Raw genomic sequence first — 26166 nt, 5'->3', positions numbered from 1 at the left:
GATCACCATGACGTAACAGTACGTCAAAATGCGGAAACGCACCTGCCGCCATGACGTACTATTATGTCATATGTCGGGAAGGGGTTAAAATCCCTGAATTATCCATTTTGCAAATATTTCTGGAAATATGCTCATTATCTTTAATGCTATCCGAATCCGAATTTCTGCCTGGCGAAGACGATACCGAAATTGGATTCAGTTTTGATAGGAAAGAAAGAAACTCCTTAAATAAGTGAACCTTATCTTCTAAAATGGTGTCAGAGTTAGGCCCCTTTCACACGGGCGAGTTTTCCGTGCAGGTGCAATGTGAGGTGAACGCATTGCACCCACACTGAATCCGGACCCATTCATTTCTATGGGGCTGTACACATGAGCGGTGATTTTCACGCATCACTTGTGCGTTGCATGAAAATCACAGCATGCTCTATATTGTGCGTTTTTCACGCAACGCAGGCCTCATAGAAGTGAATGGGGCTGCGTGAAAATCGCAAGCATCCGCAAGCAAGTGCGGATGTGGTGCGATTTTTATGCACGGTTGCTAGGAGACGATCGGGATGGGGACCCGATCTTTATTATTTTCCCTTATAACATGGTAATAAGGGAAAATAATAGCTTTCTTAATACAGAATGCTTAGTAAAATAGGGATGGAGGGGTTAAAAAATTTATTTTTAACTCACCTCATCCACTTGTTCGCGCAGCCCGGCTTCTCTTCTGTCTTCTTCTTTGATGATCTGTGAGGAAAAAGACCTGTGGTGACGTCACTGCGATCATTACATGGTCCATCACATGACCGATCACCATTCCGTAATATACATCCAATATGGCCGCCAATCCTCAGCATTTCTGCTCTACCTTCTTCTCTACTGGATACTGGGATAATGCTGGGTGTTCAAGAATTGGGAACCAGAACTAAGAAATGGAGAGAATGTCACTGAGACAATGGAAGGCGATGGTTAATAATCCAAGTCACATCTACTACAGAGGTACAAGGAGGATGTGGTCCAGGGGTTGGGAAGAAGACGTGTCCCAGGAGACAAGACAGAAAGTGGGATTATATAAGAAGGAGATAAAGACTGAGATATTTGGGGTGAGAGCTCCTGAGAGTGAGGAGCCGTCCCCGATAATACTAACCGCCATAAGTCACCTCCAGAAGCAACGGTCAGTTCTGAGGAGGACGGCCTGCAGTGTGATGGAGGACTGAGGAGACAAGATGGAGGAGCAGCTACGTAATGTGAGGAGAAACTCTGAGGAAATAAACTGTATATGGTCACTGGGCGATTATATACCTCAGTCTGAGCAGACAGAAGCCATACTACAGGTCAGTGTATGACAGGAGAGAGCAGAAGGCGGCCATTAATAACCTGAGAGACAGATACTGAGCGCAGAGACTGACAGCACAGGCCTGAAGAAACCAATAGTCCAAATAAAGAAAGAGAGCGCCTCTGTTATAGAACAATTATATACCACATCCTCCTCAGAGAGGGTTAAAATCTTAAAGGGGTTGTCCAGGAGTTTTTACTTTAAATCCCCCCCAGCAGAAGCTGTGGAGAAATGTGTACTTACCTGCTCCATTCTGACTTCATGGCTCCCGGGCTGTGTTCTCCGGATATCCGGTACTGACCTGACGGCTTCCACACAGACAGGGTGAAGTGCTCCGCCGCAGCCAGTGACCCCCCAGGTATACGTCTGAGTACCCCGTATAGATGTGTACCGCCATGGGTATATGGTCTTTAATGGACTGAACGTAGTTCAAAGGACTCATTTTTGGACTCCTTACTGACATATACCTGACAGAATAGAGGTGCGGACTGCGCTGTTCTGTCCGGAGAAAAAGTGCCTCCTAATATTGCCGGCTGGCAACGTGTACGACGCGTGTCCGTGTGTTACACATAGGAGTCATCTACATAAAAGCTGTAGTTACTTGTGAATCCATCACGTTACTTATCTTGTACTGATCCCGAGATGTTACCTGTATAATAGCCAAGAGCTGCATTCATAATTCTGCACAGATCCAATCTCCCAGCGTGCCTCGAAGGCGTGAGGTTACCACCGAGCTTTTCCGGTGATTTGCATTCTGGGAAATGTATTTACATCGTACAGTAATCTGATGGAGGAGACACGACTCCATTACTTTATAGCGGCGGAGCTATACTGCTGAGTCTGATCACCAACTTGTTGACGGTTTCCAATAACAATGAGCAGAAATTGTGACTGCAGCTCTGGTCTATAATACAGACCTAAAGGGGAGTAAAATATTGATGACCTGTCCTCAGAATAGGTCACCAATATCTGATCGGTGAGGGTCCATCTCCCGGCACCCCCTCTGATCGGTTTGATCACTTCCCCCCATTATAACCATGTTAAATATTAAATACATCCTCACATTCCTTTTCTCCCCAGCAGGTGGCGGTATAACTCTACGCTCTCTATTGGGTGACGTTTCCTGGAAATCAGCGGGTTTCTTCTCCCATCATGTAATTCGTGTCTGTGTGATAGGGGGAGCACGACCTGCAGAGGAGCCGAGAAGCCTCATCCTTCAGGATTCCTCTCAGGATTTGTCCTCAGGTTGGTAGAAAAGTGGGAAAAAGTCAGAAACACATTAAAACATCTGTATTAATGACTTCTACATTATGAGGAGCTTCTCATCAGCTTCCATCAGTAGGACGCGCCTCATATCAACCTTATATCTCAGCCAACCTTCAAATACAATAATCAGGCAATTTCTCACCAGCCAAAGAGCTGACAATTTATTTAAAGGGGTTGTCACATCTGAGTTGTGGTAAACCCCAGGCGATCATATACTGGGAAGCTGCCGACATCCGATGTGTTAGGCTTGTTGGACACTAGCGTTAGACATCGCCAGCAGGCTGTTCTGGCAGGGAGCAGCCTGGTGGAGACGTCTGGATCCAGCACACCCTCCGTACCCATTCACAATAATAGGGACCGGTGGAGATTCAGCCGCAACCCGGCAAACATGCTGAGAATCGGCCAGATGAAAACAGCTCTGCGCAGTGGTTTTCGTCCGTCCGATTCTCTGCATATTTGCCGGGTTGCAGCTGGATCTCCCCGTTATAGTTAATGGGGATGGACGGCAATGCGGTAACTTCTGGGAATGCCGGGACTGTCCTAATGGAGCGCACAATGTGACTGTGACTTTATAGAAAGCAGTTTATTACAGCGCATCTCCGGTCCCCCTAATAGAGTACATGGAAAGAGGTTGTGTACAGCAGACAGGAGACTGCTTCTATCATGGCGTATACATACAGTGAAGCCTCTCCAAAAGACCACCTCCATGAGAAGGCCACCCCCTTATCTCACACTTACCAACTACGCGGATGTAGTCTCCAGGAGAGAAGAGGTTTGCCGTGTATAAAGTCCCATTGCCCTGCCCTTATAACGGGCACCACCCGCCACTGCTTTTGTGTAACGCCCCCATTTGTACAGTGCCCCTCTATGGGGTTGCATATAATGACGCAGCATCCCGGGGCCACATCCATTTCTAGTACATGGAGGCCAGCTTTCTGAGAGACATCAGCCCTCTATGTGACACCCAGAAGTCGTAGCAACCTTTCTGGGGGTCCAGGAGTCCTCCCTGATTTCTGGGGGCCTCCCGGACGATCTGGGAGAGTCGGCATGTATGTCTTTGCCTTATTACTGTGACATATTTTCAGATCCACCATTTATTATTCCAGCTTCTATAAGAACACCACCTCCTAGAAGACCAATTTTCAGTGCAAAGTTTTGGTCGTCGCCTCAGAGAGGTTTCACTGTATATACCAGGCGACTTTCACACTTGTCGTTTTCCGGTATTGAGAACCGGCAGAAGATCTCAATACCAGAAAAAAACGTTTCCATTTAGTCCTCATGCATCCTGAATGTAAAGAGAGACGTTCAGGATGTTGTCCGTTCTGGCAGCATTCCGTTTTTGTGACCGGAAACAAAACCGCTGCAAGCTGCGGTTTTGTGTCTTGTCATAAAAACGGGGAAAAAAATGGATCAGGCACAGAAAACAATGTAAGTCAATGGTGAATGATCTGTTTTTTTAGGAGCATAAGAAACCGGATCAGTCACCCTTTGACTTTCAATGTATTTAGTGACGGGTCCGTTTTTTTCCGTTTTGATTTCACACAACCGCATCGGAACGGATGCATCCTGATGTGCAAAATCAAAATGGATACGTTTTATTCCAGTATTGAGATCCTCTGCCGGATCACAGTACCGGAATTAAAGGGAACCTGTCACCGGGATTTTGGGTATAGAGCTGAGGACATGGGTTGCTAGATGGCCGCTAGCACATCCGCAATACTCAGTCCCCATAGCTCTGTGTGCTTTTATCGTGTAAAAAAAATTATTTGATACATATGCAAATTAACCTGAGATGAGTCCTGTCCCTGACTCATCTCACGTACAGGACTCATCTCAGGTTAATTTGCATATGTATCAAATATTTTTTTTTTTTACACAATAAAAGCACACAGAGCTATGGGGACTGGCTATTGCGGATGTGCTAGAGGTGATCTAGCAACCCATGTCCTCAACCCTATACACAAAATCCCGGTGACAGGTTCCCTTTAGCTACACAAGTGTGAAAGTAGCCTTATAAAGGGGTGTAGATAAAGGCTCATGGGCCCGGGTGCAAAAGTTCATCCTTCCCCCCAGGTGCAGCTTCTCTTCACGGGTGCCAGCCGCGGCCTTCTCATGCCAATGTTCCCTCTAAGCCTTTGTATCTACTGAGGGGGCAGCTAGACTGGCACTGCTCCTCTCAGATGGGAAATACAGGACTGCATCAAATAACTATTATATACAGCGCCCTAATAATCAGCTATAAAGCAGCCAGATATACAGGGCCACAGCATCCAGGCCGATAGGAGTCCATGGGTGAGTGCTATGTAGATTGCTGGTCTGACCGCAGCCTTACATGCCGTGCACTATGTGCCCCTGTCTGACCGCTCAGTGTGATTTTATCAGCATCGGTCCATGTACCACAGTCTATGAGATGAGACACTCGGGGCCGACATTTCCTTTTATACAGTTTTTATAGTTTTTTTGTCTTTTTACATTTCAGCAGAACCTCCTAGTTCTGTCACACCCAGGACTCTAGTGTTGCTGACAGCCCTGAATTTAGTCAGTTGTCCTCTGCCCTGTAGTAGAGGTACGTAGCGTCCACATAATGGGGCCCCCGTGCAGAGATGTGGCCGCGGTGCCCCCATAACAGAGGTGGATACAGTGCACATCGTTATAGTGTCCCGGAGCTCGTATCTGAAAGTTAAGGGGTTTTTCCATTTCACAAAATTAAAAACGCCCCCAATCAGCATGTTGTATCTCTGGCAATTAGTCGATGATCAGTCCTGATGAGTGTCCGGAGCGATCACCGTCAGGATCAGTGTTACTGACTGAAGACCTCATCGTATGGCCTGGTGTGAACCGGGTCTAAGAAGGTTATGTGCCCGGCAGAGTAGGACTGACCAGGGCTGGGACGCTCCTGCCTCTCACTGGTTTTACCAAACTGGTTGATTCAATGATGGCTGGTTGTCAGGTTGTGGGTTTCCTCCGGATTCTCCGGTCCCACGCGCCAAAGACATACTGATCGGGAACTTAGATTGTGAGCTCCACTGGGGACAGCGTGATGATAACGTCTGTACAGCGCTGCGGAATATGTCAGCGCCATAGAAGGGAGTCAGATATAATAAGGTCAGGCTTACACAGCACCCTGCCCCACGTGTGTCACCACTGAGCAGCACCCAGAGGTGTCTGACCATTGTCCCCGAGAGCCAGGGGCCGGTGGATCTTATCATGGACTGTGTCTTCTATCTGTACAGTGTTTTGTCTTCTGTCTCTAGTAAAATTCTATTATTCTGCATGTATTTGAGAATGTGTGTGATTTCTATTTTTTTCCTGCTTTCTTGTTTGTGGTAATTCTTATCCAGGCCTCCTGATACTTCACAGGTTTTCTATAAATGTTCATTATTTCTAGAAAATCCCCAGATTCCACTTTCACTTTCTCCGGCGTCTAACCTCTCCGGCCTCGCTCTGCCCGGCAACTGCTGATCCTCTGTAGAATAATTTTCCTATTGGAGGGAAGTGTAAGCGCCGTCCAATCAGAGCGGAGCTCCTCCAGTGCACAGAGTGACTGGGATCCTCTATTACAGCTGCGCTCGTCTGGGGGACACTTAGGTTCTTGTCACTCGGGGCCCCCAATATATCAGAGGAGGATGGGGAAGATGTTCCCCCTCGTTGTGCTTCTCCTCCATGTGTCTGCGGTGTGTTCTGGTGAGTATGGAGGGGATCAGTTATTACAGCCTTGAGGAATGAAGGGAAAGAGGGGATATGCTCCAAACCTTTAAATATGTTAAAGGCATAAATAAGCTTCGGGAGGGAGAACAAGAACAAGGGGCACAATCTACAATTATCTGGGGGACGATCAGGAGCAATGTCAGGAAATATTATTTCACCGAAAGAGGCTTGGAACAAACTACCAGCCGATGTGGTTGGGAAATCTACAGTAAGTGACCTTACACCTGCCTGGAATAAACACCTGTCTGTCCTGAGATACGGTGAGTACTAATATGAGGGCAGACTGGATGGACCAGGGGGTCTCTCTTCTGCTGCCATCTTCTATGTTTCTATATGTTATATGAGAGGATTATTATGTGGTGTTATGTAGTGTGCTGTGTATTGTCAGTGCAGGTTATGTAGTGTGCGCCATAATGCTGGATCGGCTCCAGCATTCTTCTGTCTGTCACTACCGATCAGTGCGATCATCGTGTGACGGTATGGCGGTATAACCCCCCGCTGTATGGACATAATGTGGAGAACACAGCGGAGGATTACTGAGCAAAATGAGGAGATCATGATGTACGCCAAACTTATTATGTGTTATATAACGTAGAGAAAGGGGAGGGGCTAAGAGGAGGGATAAAATGCGCTAAATTTATTATAGACGTGCGCCATTTTGTAACACAAATTAGTGGTGTATATTTACATCATAGATCACATGTGGTAGGCTCAACCAGGGATAAGGCGGCTTACTGCGCGGTGGAGGAACTGATTTATGTCCTTTACCCCTAGGACTTTAGTAGTAAATAATATACCGTAAAGACCCGCATATAATAATGTGAAATTTATTGGACATCACAGTACAATGATATATCCCTGATATATATAATATTTCATCAGTGTGCGGAGATAACAATTCTAATGATTCGCTATTATATAAAGTGTCAGTTACAGCGATTCGCTCCTGGATGAGCTATAAGTCAGAAAAGGCTCCACATTATTTTCTCCACCATCGATGTGTTAAATGCAGAGAGATCGGGTGTATAGAGACTGGCTGCGGTGTAATCTCAGGAGACCGCTCTCGCTCGGCGGTACGCTGCACGGCTTCACTTCATCAGCGCCCGTTGCTAGTTTCACTTTGCGCAGGTGGTGACTGCACTAAAAGGAAATACACTATGGGGGTCATTTATCAAGGGACCCTCAACTATTTTAGTCACAAGTCCCTTTTTTGACCGTCTGTGTTCAACAGCTGGACGGAGCGGGGGAGTGTTGGGGGCAAATTTACTAACATTTACACCTGGGTGTAAATGCTGGTGCAAAACTTTCACTCAGCTGCATGGACTGCCATAGATTCACTAATTTACACGGAGGCGCACACCTTGTCATAAATTAGCCGAATATTACGACAGTGTAGGGGAGTCTAAGATCAGTGTAAAAAGCCGGTCTTAGTAAATGACCCCCTATAAGCTTATGGATCGCTGTGTGAAACACACAACTCCCTGTATTGGGAAAATATTACAATTACCAAATTTGCCAGTAATACCAGTTTAGACTGGTATAGACATATAGGGGGTCATTTGTTGAGACTGGCATTTTAGACGCCGGTCTTAATATCCCTTATAGCGCCGGCCTCCACAGAACTTTGGTGGATCCACCATCGCTTCTAAATGTAAGCCAGCTTCCTTGCTGTCTTACATTTAGACCATTTTCTACGCTTTAACCGCCCATGCCGCTTTCCAGACCTGCCGTGAGCGCGGAAAAGTCACAGACTGCGGCGCAAAGAACCTTTGCCCTGCAATCTGCACCAGAAATACATCTAATATAGGCTTATTTCTGTTTAGTAAATGACCCCCATAGACCCCACAAGTCTTGATCCGGAAACCTAGGAGAGAGGAATAGACAGAGTGTGGACCATAGGCACATTTAAAAGTAAGAAGGTTTATTCTCTGTACTCACAAAGCCATTTTAATACAGACATATAGTAATGCAAAAAGTTTATATCTGTGATTGTGACCACAGCAGGACTTAGTTGATGGTGTTTGCATCATCTTGCTGCTATGGAAAGGATTTCATGAAAGGAGATCTCAAGCTGTTTAGGAGATCCTTCCCTCTTGAATTTTACAGCTGACTGGTAGAGGCGAGTTGCAATGGCTTTTCAGTCAGAGGTAAATGCAGGCAGTCAGAGCCTGAAGAAGCTTGTGTCTTCTGGTAATGTGCGAAGCTCTGGGCAGTGTTTTACTAGGAAATCTTAAGTCCTGGCATCCATGTTGAGTGACCTTGAGATGAAGTTCAATGGTAGTTTTACTTCGCATAAACGTTCTCCAGAACGGTTTACAGGCTTTGTCTTGGTCCCAGCAGGCTTTAGCATGAAACTGGGAGGCAAACTCCACTCTGCTATATCTGTTTCTCTCTGACTGTGCTGTACTGACAGGCTGGCTGTATAACTCAGCTTCTTCTGTATGCTGCACCTCACTTTGTAGTCTGACTCTAGGTTATGACAGGGAACTTTCCTCCTGGCTCCTGAGGCTTCAAGCTTTGGCCTCCATGGCCAGAAGAGCTTAAAGGGGGTCTGTCACCTCCATATGGCCATATACAGTGCTTACATGGCTCTGTAGCACACCTATACAGGATTGTAACGGTACCTTTGTTCTTTTCTTTAGACCTGCACAAGCAAGAAAAACAGCGTTTAATTCATATGCAAAATAGCACTCGCAAGTGCCCAGGGGCGGCGTTCACTGTGTAGGTGCCCAGGCTGCTCTGCCTTCTTTTCACTTTACTCCTCCCCAATATGTGCCTTTCCCCGCCCCCCAAGTCTCTTGCCTCATCGATAGGTCCGGCCGAGGGCATGCGCACTAGGTGAAGCGATGCAGTGCCCACAATGGGCATCACTGTGCACATGCCCCAGCCCGGCGAAGCAGTGCACAGGTATGGGATCTTGGCCGGACCTAGCGATGACGTAAAGGACTCGGAGGGCGGGCAAAGGAAGAGGCTGTGGAGGAGTAAAGTGAAAAGAAGGCAGAGCAGCCTGGGCACCTACACAGTGAACGCCGCCCCTGGGCACTTGCGAGTGCTCATTTACATATGAATTAAACTTCATTTTTCCTGCTTGTGCAAGTCTAAAGAAAAGAACAAAGGTACCGTTATAATCCTGTATAGGTGTGCTACAGAGCCATGTAAGCGCTGTATATGGCCATATGGAGGTGACAGACTCCCTTTAAGGTGCTCTGGCTGGCGTGGGCCCACCCAGCGGAGATGTGCCCCTGCACACCATTCCCCATAGCTAGGGTAAACTAGACTGTCTAGAACGTCTGCCCACCCTTCCTGCAGGAAGTAGGACTCGCCCACCTCTCTCCAGAGGGGGGTTAAAATGGAATGGAAGGTTCCATTCTATCTAAGTATCGCTCTGCAGTGTTTGCTGCCACCTGCTGGTGAACTAGCCACATTACATGTGAACATAATATTAGAAATGCACAGTGTATAGGACCTGGAATAAATGCATAAGATGACATGAGTTTAGACCAATAAAGACAGTAGCAGGGTGCAGAAGTGGTAACACCATGCTGGGGTGTTACAGATTGTTTAAAACACAGCTGGTTCAGTGAATTGGAGACACAAAATCCCAACCTGGTTCTCCTTATTACTTATGATGACGGCACAGTTCCACCCACTGGTCCTCTTACCACTCAGTGCTAACACTAAGGCTGGCCATACACATCGGATCTATATCAGCAGAACAGGCCGGATGATGGGCGATGCTGTCCTCAATACTGTTAATGCAAACATAAAGCAGGTCAGCAGGAAGACTCCAGCAAACCACCTCCATCAGGGAGAGCCAGTAACCAGGTCCTCACCATAGTACTGATCACAACGTGGGACAATATAATATTTAGGGGGCACAGTATGGGACAGTGTAATATTCAGGGGGCACAGTGTGGGGCATTGTAATATTCAGGGGGCACAGTGTGGGGCATTGTAATAATCAGGGGGCACAGTGTGGGGTAGTGTAATATTCAGGGGGCACAGTGTGGAGCAGTGTAATATTCAGGGGGCACAGTGTGGGACAGTGTAATATTCAGGGGGCACAGTGTGGGACAGTGTAATATTCAGGGGGCACAGTGTGGGACAGTGTAATATTCAGGGGGCACAGTGTGGGACAGTGTAATATTCAGGGGGCACAGTGTGGGACAGTGTAATATTCAGGGGGCACAGTGTGGGACAGTGTAATATTCAGGGGGCACAGTCTGGGGCAGTGTAATATTCAGGGGGCACAGTGTGGGACAGTGTAATATTCAGGGAGCACAGTGTGGGACAGTGTGATATTCAGGGGGGCACAGTGTGGGACAGTGTAATATTCAGGAGGCACAGTGTGGGACAGTGTAATATTCAGGGGGCACAGTGTGGAGCAGTGTAATATTCAGGGGCCACAGTGTGGGACAGTGTAATATTCAGGGGGCACAGTGTGGGACAGTGTGATATTCAGGGGGCACAGTGTGGGACAGTGTGATATTCAGGGGGCACAGTGTGGGACAGTGTGATATTCAGGGGGGCACAGTGTGGGACAGTGTAATATTCAGGGGGCACAGTGTGGGACAGTGTGATATTCAGGGGGCACAGTGTGGGACAGTGTGATATTCAGGGGGCACAGTGTGGGACAGTGTGATATTCAGGGGGCACAGTGTGGGACAGTGTGATATTCAGGGGGCACAGTGTGGGACAGTGTAATATTCAGGGGGCACAGTGTGGGACAGTGTAATATTCAGGTGGGACAGTGTAATATTCAGGGGGCACAGTGTGGGACAGTGTAATATTCAGGGGGCACAGTGTGGGGCAGCATTGTTTTTTATGGGGTACTGTAGGTGGCAGTTATATTATCAGTGGTCAATGTTTGTGACATTCATTATTTTCACGGGAGAGGAGCCGTACATGTCTGACCAGTATAATCTGCTGATATGAGCGATGTCCAGGAGAAGTCGTCATCATTGTCTGCCTGTGACTAAATACAGTATAATCAGTGCTGGATCTACTACTGGGTGGTACAATAACTCCCAGCATACCATTGTTTTGGTGGGAGCTGTAGTATCACATGTTATACACGCTATATAGTAGGGGTTAACCTGGCAGGGATGTGGCAGAAAGCTGAGAAGTGTGGTCACTAGAAGCACAGTGTGGGCACATATAGGTCTATACGTAATAGATGAGTTGTATGGAGTGAGCGCAGGTAGGTACTTATGTGTATATAATAATGCTAATACTGGGGGTCCACAGGGTACTAATGTACAGAAATATATGTAGAGTGCAGTCTGCTATAGATTATAGTGTGTTCAGAGTATTATTATTTTATGTGACTATTACAGTAGTAACACCACCGGCTCCCTCAGGCAGGTTCCTTAGTAAGGGACCCAGTGGCTGTGCACCATAGCCTCTCGATAAGGGCTCGTTCACACGAACGTGTGATGCCCGTTGGCATATTGCGGACCACATTTGTGGATCAGCAATACACCAGCAGCGCTTGGTGGCCATTCCGCATCACAGATGTGGACCCATTCATTTCAATGGGGCTGCAAATCCAGAGATGCGGAACGGAAGAACGGAACACTACGGAAGCACTATGGAGTGCTTTCTGGGGTTCTGTTCCGTGCTTCCACACCGCAAAAAGTTGCTCTATCTTTTTACGGAAGAATCGTGGACCCATTCAAGTGAATGGGTCTGCGATCCCCATGCGCCTGCCCCACGGATGGTGCCTATGCATTGCGGACCGCGCCCTAAGATGTAGGAAAATCCAGCACAGGTTGAATAAAATCCAAGAGCTTTTTTTGGATATTCAGTACAAAAGTGTGGCTACAAAAAACTCCATTAGTTCTGTTGACGCGTTTCGGAAGTGTTCACATCCTTAGTCATAACTAAAGAGTGGTGAAATGCGAACTCAATATAAGTAAGATAAATGAACAAAAACCACCTCCCTTCAAGAGACGGAGTTTGTTACCCAGGATAAATTCAGGAAAATGACTGCACCTGGATATAGGAGTTCAAAATTCATAAAAACATTATATCCCCCTATGCGTCCTATTGTTTCAGGGATAGGCTCTCACTGAAAGGCTGGGAGGGGGGCTAGAGTCACTATTGCAGCCACTTGTCAGGAGAGTTCCAGCCTATATTAAGGACACTACAGATATTTTTAGGGTTTTTACAGTAAAATGTGGCAGTTCTTATGCCTGGCTTACATGTGATGCACTGTCACTGTACACACGCGTTCCTTTTGATATTGCCATATTAGCTTTGGAACATCATTTATATCATTACAGTAATTATACCCTTGAGTTGAAACAATATATGAAAGAAGTTACACCTTTTCTTCTGAGGTATAATGCTAATATTATTAGCGGTGTTTAGATGGGGACAACATTTCCTCCTTCTTTAGCCAATATTGTGATGTCTTTTTGGGAAGAGAAATTTCTTTTCAATCCTGATAATCCATTTATTGATAATCTGAAGTGTTATGGCAGATACATCGATGACCTCCTGTTTATATGGGGGCGAGGTGTCTGCCATCCCACTTTTAGTGGATTGTATTAACAATAATCCCTTTAATATTCAGTTTACGTTTTTTGGGATATAAGGATTTATTTCCTAGACATCCCAGGACAAAAACTATTCAAACCTCTACCTTTCGTAAACCTACTGCCGGCGATACGATTCTCAGAGCAAATAGTCATCATCTGTTACAAACCATTAAAGTGATTCCGGTGGGAGAAATGATCCGTGCCCGCCGTCACTGTAGTACTGATGATCTGTTTTATGAAGAATATGATAAGATTTGCTTACGTCTTATTAAGCAAGACTATCCGTTATGGATGATAGAGCATTAAATATCGCCATTCAAAAAGACAGACATTTACTGCTATTTAATCATAAAAAAAACTATAAAAAAATAAAAATAGATAAATAAATAAAAGAGAAAATAAAAATAATGTTGCACCCTTAGAACATAACAGGCCTTCATTAGTGCTCACCTACAGACGCCAATTTCCTGAAATTAAAAAGCAGTTCATACGTTTTTGCCAGTATTGTATGATGATGAGAACCTGGCTGATATTGTACAATGTGGTTGTAGGTTGTTTCACGTCGCTCGCGCACATTAGGCAATATGTTGTCACCCTAGTTTTTTTCCATTTCAAAATAATAATAAAAACACATGGCTGCAGCATCTAGGTTTCTTCTAATGCGGATCGCATCCCGGCAAAACTTGTACATATGTTATCAAACCCTTTCAGGATTCTAGGGGAACGACAGCAATCCACATACAGCAATATATCCACTGCAAGTCTGAGAATGTTATCTATATAGTGAGTGCACAGATTGTAATCTCCTGTATGTAGGAAGCACTGCGAGAAAATGTAAAGTAAGGATTTTGGAACATCTTAGTCATACAGAGACCCCTCATTACTCGGTGTCTCCAATGCAGCTGACACTTTATTCAGACCCAGGCTCGGTCAGTGCCATATTTTTCTGCTTTTGCCATTGAGCAAATTAAAACTCGGCGCGGGGAGGACGTGTCCAACACCTTGTGCTCAACAAAGAGGATTTTAGGATTTCTCGCCTCAACACCAGATATCCTAACGGCTTGAATTTACAGAAAGAGCTGATGTATCATAGCGTCTGTTGCCATAGTATTGTACACAGTAATTGGGGTACATACAAATAGGATTTAAAAAGTTATTTATGTAGTTCATTACTTGACCCCTTTACATGTTTATCATTGTTTTTAACTTACTTGTGTGTGATTTTATATCCCTTGGTGCGATGTGAACTCCTATATCGAGGTGCAGCCATTTTCCTGAATTTATCCTGGGTAACAAACTCCGTCTCTTGAAGGGAGGTGTTTTTTGTTAATTTATCTTACTTATATTGAGTTCGCATTTCACCACTCTTTAGTTATAACTAAGGATGAGAACACATCCGAAACGCGTCAACAGAACTAATGGGGGTTTTTGTAGCCACACTTTTGTACTGAATATCCGAATAAAGCTCTAAACCTGTCCGGGCAGAGTCAAGTCCTTGATTCAGGCGAGATGGAGATCTCCCTGCTGTTTGTTTCACCATAGCCTCTGTCTGTTGTATATGTGTGTGTGTGTGTGTGTATACAGTGTATATATATGTATGTATATATATATATATATATATGTATATATATATATATATATATATATATATATAGAGAGAGAGAGAGAGAGTACTGTATAGTATCTTGTTAGTACTTGAAGCATTTGTCTATGGGGGGCATGCAGTATCTGTAGGAGGGTTGCTGCTATTAGAGCCATACAGCTAACCTCCTCCCCCATAGTTATATATCTATATGTATATACATACACTGTACTTTATATTTGGGTGGGGGCCCATTTCTGAGTTTCGCTATGGGGCCCCTCAATTTCTATGTACGCCCCTGAGGGAACCTATTGTTAAGAATATGAATCCCACCCTGATTACACAGGTGTCCCCTTTATGACAGCGGACTCTTCCAGCAGAGTAATGTCTGTCCACAGCGCAGAAACTGTTCAGGAATGTTGTGAGGAGCAAATTCCCCGGATCTCAGTCTGATTATCTGTGGGATGTGCTGGAAACCAAGTCCGATCCATGGGGGGCCACACCCAGCAACTTACAGGCGGTCCGTCACCTCCAAAATCCTAATAATCAGCTATAAAGCAGCCAGATATACAGGGCCACAGCATCCAGGCCTATAGGAGTCCATGGGTGAGTGCTATGTAGATTGCTGGTCTGAACGCAGCCTTACATGCCGTGCACTATGTGCCCCTGTCTGACCGCTCAGTGTGACTCTATCAGCATCGGTCCATGTACCACAGTCTATGAGATGAGACACTCGGGGCCGACATTTCCTTTTATACAGTTTTTATAGTTTGTCTTTTTGCATTTCAGCAGAACCTCCTAGGTCTGTCACACCCAGGACTATAGTGTTGCTGACACCCCTGAATTAAGTCAGTTGTCCTCTGCCCTGTAGTAGAGGTACGTAGCGTCCACATAATGGGGCCACCGTGCAGAGATATGGCCGCAGTGCCCCCATAACAGAGGTGGATACAGCGCACATCGTTATAGTGTCCCGGAGCTTGTATCTGAAAGTTAAGGGGTTTTTCCATTTCACAAAATTAAACCCCCCCTCAATCAGCATGTTGTATCTCTGGTAATTAGTCCATGATCAGTCCTGATGAATGTCCGGAGCGAGAACTGTCAGGATTTGTGTTACTGACTGAACACCTCATCGTATGGCCTGGTGTGAACCGGGTCTAAGAAGGTTATGTGCCCGGCAGAGTAGGACTGACCAGGGCTGGGACGCTCCTGCCTCTCACTGGTTTTACCAAACTGGTTGAGTCAATGATGGCTGGTTGTCAGGTTGTGGGTTTCCTCCGGGTTCTCCGGTCCCACGCGCCAAAGACATACTGATCGGGACCTTAGATTGTGAGCTCCACTGGGGACAGCGTGATGATAACGTCTGTACAGCGCTGCGGAATATGTCAGCGCTATAGAAGGGAGTCAGATATAATAAGGTCAGGCTTACACAGCACCCTGCCCCACGTGTGACACCACTGAGCACCCAGAGGTGTCTGACCATTGTCCCCGAGAGCCAGGGGCCGGTGGGTCTTATCATGGACTGTGTCTTGTACCTGTACAGTGTTTTGTCTTCTGTCTCTAGTAAAATTCTATATTTTGCATGTATTTGAGAATGTGTGTGATTTCTATTTTTTTCCTGCTTTCTTGTTTGTGGTAATTCTTATCCAGGCCTCCCTGATATTTCACAGGTTCTCTATAAATGTTCATTGTTTCTAGAAAATCCCCAGATTCCACTTTCACTTTCTCCGGCGTCTAACCTCTCCGGCCTCGCTCTGCCCGGCAACTGCTGATCCTCTGCAGAATCATTTTCCTATTGGAGGGAAGTGTAAGCGCCGTCCAATCAGAGCGGAGCTCCTCCAGTGCACAGAGTGACTGGGATCCTCTATTACAGCTGCGCTCGTCTGGGGGACACTTAGGTTCTTGTCACTCGGGGCCCCCAATATATCAGAGGAAGATGACGAAGATGTTCCCCCTCGTTGTGCTTCTCCTCCATGTGTCTGCGGTGTGTTCTGGTGAGTATGGGGGGGATCAGTTATTACAGCCTTGAGGAATGAAGGGAAAGAGGGGATATGCTCCAAACCTTTAAATATGTTAAAGGCATAAATAAGCTTCGGGAGGGAGAACAAGAACAAGGGGCACAATCTACAATTATCTGGGGGACGATCAGGAGCAATGTCAGGAAATATTATTTCACCGAAAGAGGCTTGGAACAAACTACCAGCCGATGTGGTTGGGAAATCTACAGTAAGTGACCTTACACCTGCCTGGAATAAACCCCTGCCTGTCCTGAGATACGGTAAGTACTAATATGAGGGCAGACTGGATGGACCAGGGGGTCTCTCTTCTGCTGCCATCTTCTATGTTTCTATATGTTATATGAGAGGATTATTATGTGGTGTTATGTAGTGTGCTGTGTATTGTCCGTGCAGTTTATGTAGTGTGCGCCATAATGCTGGATCGGCTCCAGCGTTCTTCTGTCTGTCACTACCGATCAGTGCGATCATCGTGTGACGGTATGGCGGTATAACCCCCCGCTGTATGGACATAATGTGGAGAACACAGTGGAGGATTACTGAGCAAAATGAGGAGATTATGATGTACGTCAAACTTATTATGTGTTATTAAATGTAGAGAAAGGGGCGGGGCTAAGAGGAGGGATAAAATGCGCAAAATTTATTATAGACGTGCGCCATTTTGTAACACAAATTAGTGGTGTATATTTACATCATAGATCAAATGTGGAAGGCTCAACCAGGGATAAGGCGGGTTACTGCACGGTCGAGGAACTGATTTATGTCCTTTAGGCCTCATGCACACGACCGTTGTTGTTTTCCGTTCCGCAAAATGGGGTTCCGTTGTTCTGTGATCCATTTCCGTTTTTGTTTCCGTGTGTCTTCCTTTTTTTTTGGGTGGACCACCAGAAATAAAGGAAGGTAAAAAAAAGTCTAATAGAGGTTTGCCATGCAAATGATAGGAATAAAACAGACGCGGATGACAATCGGGTGTGCCTCCGCATTTTTTAGCAGTCACATTGACTTGAATGGGTCCGCAAACCATTTTTCGCGGACAAGAATAGGACAGGTTATATTTTTTTGACGGACTGGAACCACGGACGGCAAACGGTGGACTATCTGCATTTTCAACGGCTCAATAGAAATAAATGGGTCCGCATCTGAAACGCTAAAATCGGCGGAATGGACGCGGAAACAAACAACGGTCGTGTGCATGAGACCTTACCCTTAGGACTTTAGAAGTAAATAAAATACCGTAAAGACATGGATATAATAATGTGAAATTTATTGGACGTTACAGTAAGATATATATATATATATATATATATATATATATATATACGCACACTAGATATATATACATCATATACCCAAATTATACATAAAAACTATATTTCATAGAAAATAATAAAACACATAAAAATACTTGAAACCAATAAATCGAGGCACTAGGTGTGATCTCGGTTCCGGGGGATACGTGGTCCTGATATTTCATCAGTGTGCGGAGATAACAATTCTAATGATTCGCTATTATATAAAGTGTCAGTTACAGCGATTCGCTCCTGGATGAGCTATAAGTCAGAAAAGGCTCCACATTATTTTCTCCACCATCGATGTGTTAAATGCAGAGAGATCGGGTGTATAGAGACTGGCTGCGGTGTAATCTCAGGAGACCGCTCTCGCTCGGCGGTACGCTGCACGGCTTCACTTCATCAGCGCTCGCTGCTAGTTTCACTTTGCGCAGGTGGTGACTGCACTAGAAGGAAATACACTATGGGGGTCATTTATCAAGGGACCCTCAACTATTTTGTTTGAATATTTTTGACCGTCCGTGCGTCAATATTTAGTCGCACGTCCATTTTCATGCCGTGTGCGACAGCTGGGCGAAGTGGGACGTATGAGCGGCCAGAGACAAAGTTACTAACATTACACCAAGAAACAGGCGTAAATGTTGGCGAAAAACTGTTCCAGCCACGGGCATGGACTGCCGTAGATTCCCCTAATTTACAACGATTTTCACATAGGCGTTATAGCTTTCCGTTATGACATGCATATAATGGACAATAGCGTTATTAATATACCGGAAGCCAAATGGAAACCTTTCCGTTTTAATCCATCCTCATATAGTACAATGGAGAATAAATAACAGAAACCGGCATCTCGTTTACAGAACTTTTTTATTCTGTCCAAAATAATGGAAACCAGACAGAAAGCTTCTGTTATTTATTCTCCATTGAACTATATGAGGATGGATTAAAACGGAAAGGTTTCCATTTGGCTTCCGGTATATTAATAACGCTATTTTCCGTTATAAGCATGCTATAGCGGAAAGTGAAAGCCCCTATGTGAGCTCCTCATTAGAACGCGATGCTCTGGGCCGTGTTTTACTAAGAAATCTTAGGTCCTTGCATTCATGTGGATGTGACACGTATCACCTACACAAACACGGTACAGAGCGGTGGGATTTAACCGCTTCTCCCCAGTGCTGAAGATTTCCTTGTTTAAACCACAGCTGGATCAGTTTGGGAAGACACAGAATTCCAAACTGGTTCTCCTTATTACTTATGATGACGGCACAATTGCACCCACTGGTCCTCTTACCACTCAGCAGTGATGGCCAGTTGGCCGTGTTCACCCGCGAACACATGCGAGCTGCCATCTTAACTCACAAGTCTGGCGATGCACAGGTAAGTCCTCACCTGTGCCTGTGCGTGAGCCGGTCTGAAATGAAATGCGTTCTCCGGGTGCAGGCAGTTCCGAGAACAGCCCGATGAAGGCACAGGCACAGGTGAGGACTTACCTGTGCATCGCCGGACTTGTGAGTTAAGGTGGCAGCTCCCATGTGTTCGCGGGCGAACACGGCGAACTGGCCATCACTGCCACTCAGTGCTAACACTAAAGCTGGCCATACACATCGGATCTATATCAGCAGAACAGGCGGCTGATGGGCGAGGCCACTATCCTCAATGCTGTTAATGTAAACATTCAGAGGGCACAGTGTGGGACAGTGTAATATTCAGGGGGCACAGTGTGGGACAGTCTTGATATTAAGAGGGCACAGTGTGGGACAGTGTAATATTCAGGGGGCACAGTGTGGGACAGTGTAATATTCAGGGGGCACAGTGTGGGACAGTCTTGATATTCAGAGGGCACAGTGTGGGACAGTGTAATATTCAGGGGGGCACAGTCTGGGACAGTGTAATATTCAGGGGGCACAGTCTGGGACAGTCTTGATATTCAGAGGGCACAGTGTGGGACAGTGTAATATTCAGGGGGCACAGTGTGGGACAGTCTTGATATTCAGAGGGCACAGTGTGGGACAGTGTAATATTCAGAGGGCACAGTGTGGGACAGTGTAATATTCAGGGGGCACAGTGTGGGGCGCTGTAATATTCAGGGGGCACAGTGTGGGGCAGGGTAATATTCAGGGGGCACAGTGTGGGGAAGTGTAATATTCAGGGGGCACAGTGTGGGGCAGTGTAATATTCAGGGGGCACAGTGTGGGACAGTGTAATATTCAGGGGGCACAGTGTGGGACAGTGTAATATTCAGGGGGCACAGTGTGGGACAGTGTAATATTCAGAGGGCACAGTGTGGGACAGTGTAATATTCAGAGGGCACAGTGTGGGACAGTGTAATATTCAGGGGGCACAGTGTAGGACAGTGTAATATTTAGGGGGCACAGTGTGGGGCAGTGTAATATACAGGGGCACAGTGTGGGACAGTGTAATATACAGGGGCACAGTGTGGGACAGTGAAATATTCAGGGGGCACAGTGTGAGACAGTGTAATATTCAGGGGGCACAGTGTGAGACAGTGTAATATACAGGGGGCACAGTGTCAGTGTAATATTCAGAGGGCACAGTGTCAGTGTAATATTCAGGGGGCACAGTGTGGGGCAGTGTAATATTCAGGGGGCACAGTGTGGGGCAATGTAATATTCAGGGGGCACAGTGTGGGACAGTGTAATATTCAGGGGGCACAGTGTGGGGCAGTGTAATATTCAGAGGGCACAGTGTGGAGCAGTGTAATATTCAGGGGGCACAGTGTGGAGCAGTGTAATATTCAGGAGGCACAGTGTGGGACAGTGTAATATTCAGGGGGCACAGTGTCAGTGTAATATTCAGAGGGCACAGTGTGGGACAGTGTTGATATTCAGAGGGCACAGTGTGGGGCAGTGTAATATTCAGGGGGCACAGTGTGGGACAGTGTAATATTCAGAGGGCACAGTGTGGGACAGTGTAATATACAGGGGGCACAGTGTGGGGCAGTGTAATATTCAGGGGGCAGAGTGTGGGACAGTGTGATATTCAGGGGGCACAGTGTGGGACAGTGTTGATATTCAGAGGGCACAGTGTGGGGCAGTGTAATATTCAGGGGGCACAGTGTGGGACAGTGTGATATTCAGGGGGCACAGTGTGGGACAGTGTTGATATTCAGAGGGCACAGTGTGGGGCAGTGTAATATTCAGGGGGCACAGTGTGGGACAGTGTTGATATTCAGAGGGCACAGTGTGGGGCAGTGTAATATTCAGGGGGCACAGTGTGGGGCAGTGTAATATTCAGGGGGCACAGTGTGGGGCAGTGTAATATTCAGGGGGCACAGTGTGAGACAGTGTAATTCACAGGGGCACAGTGTGGGAAAGTGTAATATTCAAGGGGCACAGTGTCAGTGTGATATTCAGAGGGCACAGTGTTGGGCAGTGTAATATTCAGGGGGCACAGTGTCAGTGTAATATTCAGAGGGCACAGTGTGGGACAGTGTAATATTCAGGGGGCACAGTGTGGGACAGTGTATTATTCAGGGGGCACAGTGTGGGGCAGTGTAATATTCAGGGGGCACAGTGTGGGGCAGTGTAATAGTCAGAGGGCACAGTGTGGAGCAGTGTAATATTCAGGGGGCACAGTGTCAGTGTGATATTCAGAGGGCACAGTGTTGGGCAGTGTAATATTCAGGGGGCACAGTGTCAGTGTAATATTCAGAGGGCACAGTGTGGGACAGTGTTGATATTCAGAGGGCACAGTGTGGGGCAGTGTAATATTCAGGGGGCACAGTGTGGGACAGTGTGATATTCAGGGGGCACAGTGTGGGACAGTGTTGATATTCAGAGGGCACAGTGTGGGGCAGTGTAATATTCAGGGGGCACAGTGTGAGACAGTGTAATTCACAGGGGCACAGTGTGGGAAAGTGTAATATTCAGGGGGCACAGTGTGAGACAGTGTAATTCACAGGGGCACAGTGTGGGACAGTGTAATATTCTGGGGGCACAGTGTGGGGCAGTGTAATATTCAGGGGGGCACAGTGTGGGGCAGTGTAATATTCAGGGGGCACAGTGTGGGGCAGTGTAATATTCAGAGGGCACAGTGTTGGGCAGTGTAATATTCAGGGGGCACAGTGTCAGTGTAATATTCAGGGGGCACAGTGTGGGGCAGCATTATTTTTCATGGGGTACTGTAGGTGGCAGTAATATTTTCAGCGGTCATTGTTTGTGACACTTATTTTTAGGGTAGAGGAGCCGTACATGTCTGACCAGTATAATCTGCTGATATGAGCGATGTCCGGGAGAAGTTGTCATTATTATCTGCCTGTGACTACATACAGTACAATCAGTGCTGGATCTACTTCTGGGTGGTACTACAACTCCCAGCATACCATTGTTCTGATCACATTAGGAGCTTTAGTATCAGAAGGTATAAAAGCTATATAGCAGGGGTTAACCTGGCGGGGATGTGGTGGAAAGCTGTGAAACGTGGTAACTAAAAGCACAGTGTGGGCACCTATAGGTCTATACGTAATAGATGAGTTGTATGGAGTGAGCGCAGGTAGGTACTTATGTGTATATAGTAATGCTAATACTGGGGGTCCACAGAGTACTAATGTACAGAAATATATGTAGAGTGCAGTCTGCTACAGATTATAGTGTGTTCAGAGTATTATTCTGCTATGTGACTATTACAGTAGTAACACCACCGGCTCCTCAGGCAGATTTCTGTCAGTAGGGAACCTGTTGGTAAGAATGTGACTCCCAACCCTGATTACACAGGTAAGTGCTTCCTTCGTGGCAGTGGCCTCTTCCAGGAGGGTAATCCCCGATCACAGTGCAGAAACTGTCTAGGAATGGTCTGATCCATGGAGGCCGCGACCACAAACTTACAGGACCGAGGTTAACTGTCCCTGAGATTGCAGAACTGGTATCAATGAGGCCGGAGAAGTCAGGTCACTGAATGAGCGGCCCCGCCCATGCTGCACGGAAAACCTTATTTGCATAAAAAGAGAGAAACGTTTCTCAATCTAAGCCGGTTGCAGACGAGTGTGTCCGGATTAGGTCTGGATGCGTTGCGGATGCGTTCAGTGATAACGGCGCGATTTCGCAGGCAAAGTCATACAGTTTTTCCTGCGATCGCATTCAGATGTTCGCGGGTGCAATGCGATGTTATGCGTTTTGCACGCACGTTATAAAAAACTGAATGTATACAAACAACATCTCTTAGTAACCATGCGTGAAAAACGCATCGCATCCGCACTTGCTTGCGGATGTGATTTTCTCGCAGCTCCATTCACTTGTATGCGGCCAGCGTTGCGTGAAAACCGCAGAATATAGAACATGCTGCGATTTTCACGCAATGCACAAGTGATGCGTTAAAACCAACGCACATTCACACAGCCCCATTAAAATCAATGGGTCCGGGTTCTGTGCGGGCGCAATGCGTTCGCATCACACATTGCACCTGCGCAGAATTCTCGCTCGTGTGAAAGGGGCCTAAGGCTACATTCACACGAACGTTGTGTTTTGCGGATCCGCAAAACACGGATACCGGACCATGTGCTTTCCGCAATTTGCGGACCACACATGCCGCGGTTATCATAGAAAATGCCTATTCTTGTCCGCAATTGCTATCCGCATCTTTTGCGGCCCCATAGAAATGAATGGGTCTGCATTCGATTTGAAAAATTACGGAACGGATGTGGACTCATTCATACGTCGTGTGAATGTAGCCTAAAGGAAACCTGTAAGAAGATTCCCACCATTTTCAGCTGATCACCTGCTCACGTGTCCTCCGTTATATATATATATAGTTTCTTAAATTGACAAATTTCTGCAATTGGAAATATCCAATTCTCGGTGTATATACTGGGTGTTGTGGCAGTGCTGCAGTGCTCAGTGTGGACACTAGGTGTCGCTAACATGCATAGTAATGCTGATGTACTGATGTACTGCGCCACTGCTGTAGGTAGGGGACCGTGCACAGTCTATACCCAGTAATAAGGTTCCTGAGGTTCTAGACCAGATCTGTGCCTGTGATGGGCCAGGACTGATCACCAGTGAGAGCAGCAGGTCCCTTGGTAGAGAGGAGGGAGACTGGGAGTTGTGGCTGTGGAGTGATGACCAGAGGTTTAGAGTCTGTGCAGCGCTGAGGAGAAGGCTTGTCTGCCAGATGGAGAAAGTCTCTAAGTGGAGATTAGTACGGCAGTTACGTGGGCCTTCCATAACTGTACGTCCATTCCGCAAAAATAGAACATGTACTATTTTTGCCCGCAGATGTGGACCACAGGCCATTGAAGTCAATGAGTCCACACACACGGATGCCACATGGTCGTCATCCGTATTTTGCCGATCTGCGTTTTGTGGACTGCAAAATACATATGGTTGTGTGAATACACTCTAATAGTGAGCAGGCTGTTAATCAGCGCCTGGAGGGCGGAGGACCCTGCATATCATGAATAGACGGACTCCTCACTGTCAGCGCTCACATCAAGCTGTAAGGAATGAGATACGAGTCCTCCCAACCTGCAGCACATGAACACATTACTGAGCCTCACGGAGGGCGGTATAAAAGGGGTGGCAGGTTCCCTGTGAAGTGCCAGAAAACGTACAACACACGTCTGTGCCTTCGGGCGCTGGCGCACATCGCGGTTCTGCTGCATTTTGAATGTAGCAATAAAACACATTTAAAAAACCACATGCAGTTTTTGCAAGAACGTAACTGCGGTTGTGGTGCGTTTTCTTCCAGCAATGGGAAAAGAGCAAATCACACAAAGAAAAACTGAATTACATTAATTACAAAATAGAGTTACATTAACCCTTTCTCTTTTCAATTTTAGCGTTTTCATTTTTTACTACCTGCCTTCCTGGAGCCATAACTTTTTTATTTTTCCGTTCACATAGCCGAATGAAGGTTTGTTTTCTGCGGGACAATTTGTACTTTCTAATGGCAACATTTAATATGGCATAGGATCTAATGGGGGCTGAATTTTGATTAAAAAAAGCAATTCCACCACAGTTTTTAAGGCATTCACTATGCGGTAAAACTGACCTGTCCCCTTCTTTCTCCAGGTCAGTCTGATTGCAGCAATTCCACATATTTATAGCGTTTCTTGTGTTTCAATAGTGAAAAAAATATCTATTTCTTTTCATCTCCATATTCTGACACCCATAACTTTTTTATAGTTATGTCTACAGAGCTGTGCGATTGATTGTTTTTTGTGGGGAGATCTGCACTTTTTAGTGATATCACAGATTTTGGGGTGTGTATGACTTTTTGATTATGTATTATTCAATTTTTTGGGGAGAAAATGCAATGAAAAATCTGCCATTTAGATTTTTGTTTTCCATTACGCCATTCACCGTATGGGATACGTTTTTTAGATTTTAATAGTACAGGCATTTTCAGATATGGCAATACCTATGTTTATTTTTTTTATTATTATTATTATTTGTTTATTTTTATTTTTGGGGAAAGGGGGGTGATTTGATCATTTTCTATTTTTTTTTACTTTTTTTTTCCCGTTTTTTAAGTTACCTTAGGTGACTGTAACATGCAAACATTCGATTACAATTTGTATAAAGTAATATAATTTTATCCATTACAACATACAGAGATCAGTATATTCCAATACACTGCTGCCACCTGCAGGCCGACATTGGAATATACCTGTAGAAGGCATCGGAGCCTCAGCAGGCACTAGCCTTTCACAGACAACGAATGGTCCCTGCGATCACTGTGCAGGGGAGCCGTTCCAGGCCTGGAATCGCAGGGCTTCTAGGTTTTGTGCTCTCAGATGCTGTGGTCACTTTTGACCATGGGATCAGAGGGGTTAAATGCCTGCATTCTGCATTTTCACCGGCTGCAAATGTTAGTCCCGGGTGTCTGCTGTGTGAAACAGCAGGCATCCTGCGGCTATGGTGCCCGGTCCGTACTATTATGTCACATGTCCGGAAAGGGTTAAGGGTCTTTTGTGCTTTCTCTTTGCTGGAAGCACATTATAAGCCCCGCCCCTGGGAACGCCCCCGTCCCGCCAGGGAAGACACATTTATGGGTGGGGTTTACATTAGCTCTGCCCATTTTTATCCCGGGAGATCAGGAATTTGCTGGAATTGACTCTGAAAAGTAAGGACAGTCACAGCAAATTTGGGACAGTTGCCAACTATGCTGAACTGTGCCCTACACTGTGCCCGCCGGGTGACAGGACACTGGGGCTACTTCCTGCCCTCTGACAGGTGACACAGCGCCCCCTTCTGCTCTCCTACTGCCCGGCTCAAGCTTCTTTCCCCCCTCCCCCATCTCCTCCATCACTCTCCTTCCTCTTGGCTCTACCATCTCTCACCTTCTATATAATTCACAGACCTCTGCCATATCATACAGACCCAGCTGATGCAGAACATCTTTGTGATGAAGAGGAGACTCATCCGGGTGATGAATGACTGACCAACAGAGCCTTCCTGTAAATTATTAACAGATGGATAAAAAGCTTTCA

General features: G+C 46.1%; 1 protein-coding gene across 2 annotated transcripts in view; it reads left to right on the top strand.

The window, feature by feature from the left end:
• The first annotated feature begins 6122 nt into the window (after positions 1–6122).
• Positions 6123–26166, top strand: part of LOC122946248 (H-2 class I histocompatibility antigen, Q9 alpha chain-like) — a 108544-nt gene continuing 88500 nt past the window's right edge. Inside the window, exon 1 of one of the 2 annotated variants that reach the window (XM_044305729.1) lies at positions 6123–6271. In XM_044305729.1, coding sequence (XP_044161664.1) covers positions 6214–6271 — 58 coding nt within the window. In that variant the 5' untranslated portion in view covers positions 6123–6213. Of the gene's footprint in view, positions 6272–16251; positions 16411–26166 lie in introns of those variants that run through there. The other variant, XM_044305728.1, reaches the window with a different exon arrangement.

The sequence above is a fragment of the Bufo gargarizans genome, chromosome 9 (genome assembly GCF_014858855.1).
Source record: "Bufo gargarizans isolate SCDJY-AF-19 chromosome 9, ASM1485885v1, whole genome shotgun sequence".
NCBI classification, from domain to species: Eukaryota; Metazoa; Chordata; class Amphibia; order Anura; family Bufonidae; genus Bufo; species Bufo gargarizans.
Note: the sequence above shows the minus strand (reverse complement) of the source record. Positions and strands in the feature narration are given on the sequence as shown.